The sequence below is a fragment of the Myotis nattereri genome, assembly GCF_964212035.1.
Source record: "Myotis nattereri genome assembly, chromosome: 9".
Classification (NCBI taxonomy): domain Eukaryota; kingdom Metazoa; phylum Chordata; class Mammalia; order Chiroptera; family Vespertilionidae; genus Myotis; species Myotis nattereri.
In genome coordinates this window covers 47,861,526-47,871,719 of record NC_138084.1, presented here as the reverse complement: position 1 = coordinate 47,871,719, position 10,194 = coordinate 47,861,526, and the positions used below count along the sequence as shown (strand labels likewise).

Here is a 10,194-nt window from a genome sequence, read left to right as displayed (position 1 = left end):
GTAAGCTGGAGCCAGACTCACAGAAACCACCTCTCAAGAGACTTGGATGGCTCCCCGCCACCCCTCACTGGCCCCCCTGGTTGTTGTTGGGGTGGGGTATAAGGAGATTCGTTTCAATCATCTTGTCTCTTTTTACCATGACACAGTGGAAAATTCTATAATACCAGGATACATGGGAAGGCAACACTAAACCCCAGTTCCATAGTCTCATGGCATCTGGCATCCTTACTTGCCTATAGGAACATGCATCTGAGCCCCACCCAGAAAGCAAGCCCAGATCATGAGGACTTTTAACTTCCTGGCTGAGCTGAGCCTATTAGAAAGGAGATCTGGATGGCTGAGCAGATCTCTCTGAAGCCCTGGGTCTTGTCATCTTGTCATCTTCCTGCTTTAAAAATGTCTATGACTCCCCAGTTAAGGTCTGATTTCCTTCTCCTTGTGTCCAAGGCCTAAACCTACTATTCAAGCAGGCTAGTGGGCAGACACAGACAAGTAAACATGACAGTGTGGGAGGTGTTGCAACAGGGTAAAGTCCAGGGAGCTGTGGGAGCACCCAGAAAGGCATCAGGGAAGCCTTCCTGGGGGAGGTGACCATGAGGTTAAGCCCAAAGGATGAGCGGAAGCTAATGAGACACACAGAGTGGTAATAATGAAGAGAAGGGACACGGATAGAAAATGCTTGGGGAGAAGGAACAGCATGTGCAAAAGCTCAGGCACAACTTTATAGTTGTGCTCCACGGGGTGCCATTCAGATGAGTCAATGTACATGGTGCCCTGAAGTTGGGCAACTCGGCCAACTTGGGCAGAGAAAAAGCAGTGAGTTCCTGGAAGTGAGAGCAGGCCGGCATAGTTCAGTAGACTTGGTGACAAGTTACTGGTAATTAACACGTGATACTGGAGAGGTAAGGATGGGGATACCAGGTGAAGGCTGAGAGCCTTACGCTGGGTTTTCGTCCCTCCCCCATGGATGCTTATGCCCCCACTTTTCATCTCTTCCCATTGGCATCTTCTATGGCTCCAGAAAGCCTGTCTAGTTCCTTCTGTTGAAATGAGCCTCTTGCTTCCCATCCTCCCATTGCACTGGCTGTCTTCTCTTCTGAAAGGTCACACCACTGCCTTGCTCCAAGTTCCGAGGTCTGATTGACACCCATCCCCACCCACCAGCTCCTTTGGGGCTGAGTCTCCCACAGTTTGCATCACTCTCACCTTCCAGCCAAATGAGTGGGTGTTTAGGAACTGTGTGGGGAATGAAGCAGTGTTTGCCATACTTCTGCAATCAAGCACTGCACTTATATAAAAGGAAAGAGGAAGAGAGCCAGCACCCCTTGCTTTATGTACACATATTTACGCATCATGACATCTAACCTTTATTAGGTGTTTACTGGCTGCCACACTGTTCACGACATGTTACCTGTTTTAACTCCTTTCATCTTCAACGCAACCCTATGAAGTAGGTGTTCTTTTTTTTTTTTTTTAGTCTCCATTATATAGGTGAGGAAATTGAGGCACGAGGGTAAAGTAACTTGCTCAAGCTCACATGTACTGAGCTAGCAAGTGGTGCAATTAAAAGTCAAATGTCCGCAGTTCCTAAGATTGAGCACATACAAAAATAAAACTTTTGTAAGTTAAACAAAAGTAAAATGTAGTCTCTCTTAATACGACCATATTCTTTTAAAAAAATATATAACTTTCCATTCATTTCAGAAAGGGAGAGAGAGATAGAAACATCAATGATGATGAGAATCATTGATTGGCTGCCTCCTGCACAACCTCTACTGGGGATTGGGCCTACAACCTGGGCATGTGCCTGACCAGGAATTGAATCATGACCTCCTGATTCATAGGTGGACAACGCTCAACCACTGAGCCACACTGCCTGGGCATGACCATATTCCTAATACAACCCTGCCCTGCTTCTGTAGATGCTGAAATGGTACAGCAATGCATTTTACTGCATGCATTTTGAGCACTAATATATAATATATATTATAAAACATAGAATTAAATATTAGAAAAGGGCAAGCTATATATATTCTTGCACCCCAGGAGCAAAGTTTTGTGCGCCCTCCCTCAGGGCCACTTAAATTACAAGCTGCTTATGAATCAGAGGGAGGGAATCAACGTGTTTCTAATAACACTGTACTTCACAGAACCTTCATGAGTTATCGTGTGCCTGCTAGGGGCCTGGCACTGGTTAGGTGCTTTGGGTGTTAGGTTAGGAATAATCAGGGCAACCCCGGAGGCCTGAGAGGATTAGGGAGCACTGGTTTTTGATGCTTTTGAGGTGATTGGGTGGAAGGGAGAAGAAACAGGCATGGGGCTGGGAGGGCACTGTGCTGCCCTTGGCCCAGGGTCTCTGAAGTTGGTAATGGAACAATTTACTTAGTTCTGGAACTATTTATCTCATAAAGTTTGACAGATTTCCTCAGGAAGAGGCTGTAACAAATACCCTGGAACAACAGATCACATTTCTTAACTTGTGTCTGAATTCCAACAGCTCCGCGTGGAGTGGTGCTGATTATCTCCAGCTCATCAGAAGCTCTGATTGAGACTATAAGATATCTCTGGTTAATACAAGATGAAATGAAAGTCTATTTACTTAATATATACAGCCTAGTGGAAAAAATTCTCCCCAGAACTGGGACCAATCATGAATGGATTTCTCCATAGGGTGGTTTCATTCAACTTATTAAACATGTGGGGAGTACTCACCCTGCGTTCTCGTTTTCTCGTGCAAACCGTGTGCTCAGATTTAGTATCTGTAGTCCTCACACCACCTCTATGAAGGGGGTGGGCACCCAACTTCCAAATGAAGAACTGGAAGCCACTTTCCCGAGAACATAGAGTTAAAAGGAAGCTAGGTCACAGTGCAAACCCTAGTTCTGTTAAAACTCCAAAGTCCACTCCAAGAATGTACTGTACCCCAAAAATGTGCCACATACCATTATGTGCAAGATGACTACAGGTAAGTACAGATACAGCAGGGCAAACATGATGTCAGAACTAAAGATACGCTGACAGAGGAATGATGACCTCACAGTGACATGTCAGAAAGGCTCTCTCATGGTGAATTGGAGACACTGGTTTGGATGATGTTGAGATGAATCACAGCTCAGATTTTTAGGTGAAGAAACCAAGACAGAGGGGATAGTCACGCAGAGGTTGCACCGTGGTCACTGATCACTGCTGCCTCAATTGCTCTTACGGAATTTCTAATATGAACCAGCAAACTGAATACACAGCAACTCTACAAAATGTCACACATGATTAGGCTCAGGGGTAACATAAGTGTCACAGAGCCTGCAAAATCCTGCAGGATTTGGTGACTGTGACTGAGTGAGCTTCTCTTGGTGGACAGACCATAAAAAGTGTTTTGTTGTTTTTGTTGTTGTTATTGTTCTTGTTATTGTTATTGTTGTTGTTTTATTTCAACGATCAGCTCTGTGCCACCTCCCCCGGAGAGCCCTGCCAAATCTTATGATCAATATCTGGGCTGCAATAAGTTTTCTAAGACTCAATCTCTTTAAAAAAACAAACAAAACTGGATGGATCTGATTATGTTTTAAAATGTCTCTCAGTCAAGGTGGGAGACAAGGAGCAGCCCTTGCTGTTGAGTGGATGCAATGTCTTGTACTGTAAACTTTTCTATGTCTGTGCTTATTATAGTCCCTCTCGTGTGGATGATGTACTGCACACGTCTAAAGGCCAGCCCCTGAGAGAACTGTGTATTGTCTGATCTCAAAGGTCTGGTCTGGGGCCTTCACCTTCTCCTTCTGAAGAGCTGGGAGTGAGCTTACAGAACCACAGAAAGCTGGGGTCTTAGAAGCATAGACTCCTGGCATGTTAGAAACTTGGAGTCAAACATACTGACTTAGAGCATCCTGGGCCTTACTGAATACTACTGTCCTAAAACTACGAGCTTGTTTTATCTGAGACTATTAGAATGGAAGGATCCTAGTATGTTGGACACCTGGAATTCATCTATTCAGCAAATCTTTAGTGTGTGCCAGGCACTATGCTAGATTCTGGGGGTACAGAAGTGAAAAAGAATGCTCAAGTTATTGCGCTCAAGGCATTTGCAGAGAGTGCCAGGATGTAAGAATCTTAACATGTTAGATTCTTAGAAAAGTAAAACAATAGCGTGTTGAAGTCCTAGAATGCCAGCGGGGAGGGGGCGTTGCTGGATCATTGTCTCCAGCTCTCTCTACCTTTGAGGAAGCTCAGAACCTGTTTTAGGCATGTCCGATTGAAATCCCACTAATAAGAACATCATTTCAGTTCCGTGACATGACAGAATGGCCAGCTTGCAGTGAGGCCACTGAGGCTGGGAGCGGGGAGGGGGCAGTTGTTGGATAGATAGCAAGGCCAGCGGGACTAGACCCCAGGTTTTCAGGCCTCTCTTAGAGAACAGGCAAAGCAGGAAGGGCCTCCCCTGTTTTCTCGAGGGTGCCCTCTTTCCAAACTTTGCAGACTTCCCTGCAAGGAGTCCCCTGCTCTTCAGAAGGAGTTTGCACCAACTTTGTTTCCCAGAGACATCGGCCCCGCCTCCGGGCCACGTGTGCAGTAGATCGTCCGCTGTTGGGAGCCCCCCCTCCCCTTGATGCGTGTTTTATTTTGCTCCCCCTTCCTGTGTGCCTCAAAACCAATTTTCATTATTTTTTTCTGTCTGTGTTTGTCTTTGTGGTTCGCAGGTGCTCCCTTGCATTGTTCATCAGCTTCATCAACCCCTATTGAGCAGTCCCCCTCCCCGCCCCCCTCCCCTCCGGCCAATGAGAGCCAGAGGCGGTTGCTAGGCAACGGTGTGGCCCAGCCAACCCCGGACTCAGACTCTGAGGAAGAGTTTGTCCCTAATTCATTCTTAGTTAAAAGTGGCTCTGCCAGCCTGGGGGTCGCAGCGAACGGTAAGTCCCTCTTTCTTCCTAACTTCTGTGGGGGGTTTCCCCCCCTTTCGTTGGCGATGCTGATTAATGTGCCTGCTTTGGCAGCCTGCAGGGGCGGAAGGGCCTGGTGCATGGGGCGCTCGGGGTTGTTGGGGGGCCTGGCGCGGCTCCAAGGCTCAGGTAGCCCCGCTCCTGCCCCTACTGCGTGCTGCTGGGTGTGCGCGGGTTGGGAGGCTGCTGTCCCCACCCTCATGACAGATGTCGGGTAGACAGAGCTGCATGGACAGATACGCACGGACAGACACAAGGAGACAGAAACATCAGGTGGAGACGGAGGCAAACAAACATACAAAGATGGACACAGGAAAAGAAGGAAAGGTTAAAACTAAAACAGCACCAGTTGGCTCCCTGCTGTGTGCCAGGGACTGTGCCAGCCCTGCCACTTGTTGCTTCATTGTATCCTCCTCACAACCCTGCCTAAGAAACCAGTGCCAGAGTGTGCCCGTTAACCATGGAAAGCTGAGAGAAAGGGCACTACCTGGATTCTAGCGCTGGCTTTGAAAGTTTCCCAGTTTCCCACTGCCCAGAGACAGAGGGCCCTGGAGTTCCAAGCAGCTGCAGGGCTGAATGCTGGCCGCAGAGAGAGCCACTGGGCATAAGCATCCCTATGCCCATAATAAGCACTCTTCTTGTAAGCACACTGCTATGGCTCTCTTGGGGAGAATCGGTGAGGGAGGTGCGGGTGCAGGAGGGAGGTGGGGGGGAGTGAGGGGCAGTGAAAAAGCTTCAGGCTGACCAGGAGCCAGCAGACGCTGATTGGGTGCTGTGTGACCTGGGCCCAGGTGCTTGCCCTCTCTGTGTCCAGCAGAGGCCAGTCAACTTCTTTATAAGTGTGCTCTGTAAGGGACTCAAGCCTCCAAGAGGGGGATGATGTACAGCCTCCGCTCTCTTTGAAAACCAGAGCGGTCTTTGGCCTTGACGGTTCTCTTCTGACAAATTATTAGGCCCAGCATTCTCTTTCACCAAAAGTCGCACCATCCTTCACAGCCTTTTCCCTGTGCTCCCTGAAGGTGTCCTTTTGGTGGTTGGGTGTCACTGCTCCTCTAAACCTTTTAGCGACTTATGTTTTAACTTATGCGCAAAAACAGGAACCCTGGACTGGGAGAGAGGAACCCTGTGTTCCAGTCCCAGTTCTGTGGCTCACTGGCCATTTCCTTGGCAAATCACTGTCCCTCCCTAGGTCTCAGTTTCCTCAGTTGCCAATGATGTAGGCATCTCTAAGGTATTCTGATTTTATGATGTTACGCGGTGCTGACTGAGGTGTCCCTGCCAGTAGTCTTCTTAAGCTTGTGTGTGTGTGGGGGGGGGGGGGGGGGAGGAGAAGGGAGGAATATATATACTAACATACTAGTATATATATATATATATATATATATATATATATATATATATATACACACACACACACACACACACACACACACTATGAATTCTTTATTCATCTCTGAGTACATAAACCTTACAGGTAAAAGGCAGGAGATTAAAGTCCTTAATCTCTCCCTTTGCTAATTAACTGAACAAGACCAATCACTTTGTTGCAAGTCCTGCAGCAAATTGACAACATCATTGCATTACTGAAGTGTGGGGAAGATGGGAGGACTTTGGCTTACAGATTTCTGCTCAGTTATGCTCCTCTGTGCTCCTGCTGCCCTAATGCCAGAGACACTTTGCATTTCTCCCCTGGGGCCTTGCTGGGAGAGTGCCACTCTAAAGCTTGGGAATGAATGTGTTTCATGCCTGAAGGGAGTGTCTGGGTCCTTAATGGTCTGCTGCTCTGGGGGTTGGTGGGTCATAAGAGTGCCAGTGAGTCTCACCCCACATCTGGACCCTGCCTGCCACCTTCCCCAACCTTGTGTAAGCTAAAGGACCTGCTGGGACAGGCACGTACCCAGTGCTAGCAAGGGAAGTTGAGTGGGCCCTGTTGCATAGTGGCTCCAATAACGGTTTATAGGGCAACGTTTAATTTTTTTTTCATGAAAAAAACTGTATAATTATTTTAAAGGGATTGTCATTATTTTTATCAATTATGAAAGTAACAATGCTTGCTAACATTCAAATAATACAGAAAGGTAAAAAGTGAAATTCTCTTGTAATCCTTCCTCTCAGAAATAACCACTTTTAACAGTTTGGAGCATGGCTTTACAGATGCTTTTTATGTAGTGTTAACTAAATGGATGAATGAATGAATGAATGAATGAATGAATGAATGAATGAACGAACGAATGAGCAAGCAGTACAGACTATGGGAAAACCACATGGTAGTCAAGAGAGCAAAAGCCATAGGATCAAACCTTCTGAAACCAGGTCCCAGACATGTGACCCTGGGCAAAGAACCTAACTTCTCAGATCAACAGTTGCTCTGTAAGTGAAATGGGGAAAACCTTTCAAGGTTGCTGTGGAGTTTGAAAATGCTGAAGGTGATAAGGGTCCTTATCTCCCTTCCCTATATTCACATCCCCACACTCTTCCACTAATTTCAGGCTTTACAGACCACACTAAAGGGATCAATTGCTCTAGTTCCTTGAGAGGCCTGCTCCCCTGGAGACTTAATTCAGAATGTACTTTAAATGACAAAGGCGGCCCCGAAAGGTGAAAATGATGGGTTTCCTGTGGTGGGAGCTGACTCAGCGCCCTGCACGCAAGGCTGACCTCTGGGAGCCAGCCTTTCCAGAAGCTGCAGCTATGCTCTCCAGTGGCTCCCCAGAGGCCCTCTGCCCACAGCTGTGTCAACTCCAACCCAAGGCTGAAACCCCTGGTCCAGGAGGCCTCAGAACCGCCCGCTAAAATCCCCGTGTAAAGTGCAAGGAGAACACGTGGGGCATCACAGAGCCCCTCATTGTCCCTGCGGAAAAGAAAACAGGGGAAGTAGCTCTTTCTGTCATCAAAACCCTAATCCACCCCCAAAGATAACCATCTCAAAATCACTGATATATATAAAGAAAGATTTCCCTAAAATATCAACTGGTCACAGTTGAAAAGCTAAGGAAGTGATTCGGATTAAGTAGGTATTTGTCCCTACCACAGAGAAACTTTTCAGAATAAATATTAAATGTTCCATGAATTGTTCTAATCCAAATTCTAAAAGAAAGGAGCTTTAAAAACTTGGGGGTTAATATTGAAGAGGGTCAGGGGATAAATAGCTCAGAGCAAGCTGTCCCAAAGCCTAGGTGAGGTAGGGGTGGGTGGAGCATGTATATGTAATCAGCACCTTCTGTGTGTGTGTCTTTTCTTTGTATACATTATCTTATTTGAGTTTCCATTTATCTTCACTTCTCTTGTTCCTATCTCTGTTGTCTTAAGAGGCATGGCAAAAATTCAAACCCAAGCCTGTTTGAGTCCAGAACTCCTCTGTTTTGTATTTGTTTTTTTTCCTTTTTTTTTTTTTAACTTGTTTTGTTTCTAGTGCCAGATCCTATTATTTCTATGTCTTCCCCTTAGTAGGAGGCTGGAGAGGATAAGAGGAATCCCACCAAAAACAAAAAGTTGATTTTTAAAGAATTCCAAGGTGTTGGATTCCTATTACTCACCTCACAACCCATGATGACACACTGTGTTAGAGGTGTTTTAGCTCATTGAATCTAGTTAAACTTTCCGTTTACCTTGTAACATGGCCACTTCTAGTCTCATTAAAGCAATAGAGGGCCAGAGAGGATAAGTGACTTCCCCTACATCACACAGCCACTGAGTGCTAGAGCCAGATTTGAACCCCAGATCAGTCTGACACCACAGAGTGGAACCGTTGCATTGTGTTTGTGTGCGTACTGTAGGAGTTTCAAATCAGACCAGGTGACTTAGACTCGACATTTTGATGATGCTTTGTGCGAGCCGGGGCCTGGATGCTGAGCTGTCCACACCTTTTCTCCTCCAAGCACTGGCCCATTCTGCGTTGCGTTACGGATTAGATTTCTCAGGCTGGTCAAACTGTTCACCACTGTTGTTGGCAGTTTCACTGACTTTCTCGGGTCTTAAGCTGCTGGGTTTACTGTTTTGACTTCCAATCCAATGGAGGAGTGTTTATTTTTCTTTCTAGATGGGAAACACTGCTATGCATGCAAGCTGCCTCCAAAAAGTGAGCTCTTAAAACAGAAGATTCAACTTAATTTAGAACCAATTGAGATTCCCCTGGGGGTGTCGGCTAGGGTTCTTTTAAGTCAGTTTGTGAAGTCAGAAGGCAAAACTGTGCCTTTTTCTTACAGTTGAGGTCCGGCGAGGTTTTTGTCTCCTTTCACTGTGAATTTCATGGATCCTGTTTCCATGTTGCATGCCAGCTGCAGGTACTTGGGTCTGAGTGTGTCCTGAGTTCTAAGAGTAAAGGACCTAACTAGGGTGTGTGAAGTTTTCAGGCAATTTTGTTCACTTCTCTCAACTCTCTTACACCAAAGGGCTCCTGATAATTAATAAATTCTTATACCAGCTATCTAGGGAAACACCTAACTCCTAGTAGCAACAGCAAACAAACCAATAAAAAACACCTGATTTCTTCCCCTATATTCATTCATTCATAGTGGCATTTGAAGTATTTGTGGGTGTTTTCTAGACAGATGAGGGATGAAGGGCATTCAAAGCAAAGAGTCTATAAAATAGATACCTAATTTATGGGGTATGAATCCCTTCAATGAAACTTTTCAGAAATCAGAAGTGTTCCGATATAAGAAAGAAAATAGAGTCCATATACTGTACTTTTCCTGATATCCCTAAGGTGCTGGGATGAACCGTGAGAGTCAAACATTAATATTTCTGCACAGAAGCATAAGACTCTGAACCTCATGTCAGTAAAGGTCAGGTTTTGCCACCAAAAGAGTTTTGATAAAACTTCCGAGGTTTGGAATGGTGGCGAATGGATGGTGATCATGAATTGTGCTTTTTAAAAACGGGGGGTATCACAACACAGAACAGTGTAGTAACTTGCCCCCCCTTACAGAGATAGCTAGGTAACTTGACAACTAGAGAGCATGATACAGGTGTAAGTTGCTAACGGGGAATCGGTATAGAAGCACTTGGTGTTTATCCATTAAGACTGTTTGGAAAGGCCAAGTGCCCTCTGCTGTAGACCTGGAGGTCGAGGGCCAGTGGCAGCAGGCTGGCTGGTCACAGGCCTGGGAATTCAGGAGAGTAAAGGCCAAGTACTTAATTCCCCGACATTTAGAACTCAGCAGCTCTGAGTTCCTAAGGAACCTTTCCCCACAGCCCCAGAGGGTGTATAGAGCCTCATTCTTTGACACCCTGCTGTCTTCTGGACAGACTCCCCCCTACA

The 10,194-nt window shown here is 46.1% G+C and overlaps 1 protein-coding gene across 1 annotated transcript in view; it reads left to right on the top strand.

Moving 5' to 3' along the window:
• Window positions 1-4,015: 4,015 nt before the first annotated feature.
• The window catches only part of LOC308525505 (teneurin-4-like), a gene marked incomplete at both ends in the record, with an annotated part of 200,062 nt that continues 193,883 nt past the window's right edge, over window positions 4,016-10,194 (top strand). The window contains 2 exons of the mRNA XM_081100313.1: window positions 4,016-4,031; window positions 4,716-4,901. Of these exons, the coding sequence (XP_080956439.1) occupies window positions 4,016-4,031; window positions 4,716-4,901 (202 nt within the window). The remainder of the gene's footprint in view (window positions 4,032-4,715; window positions 4,902-10,194) is intronic.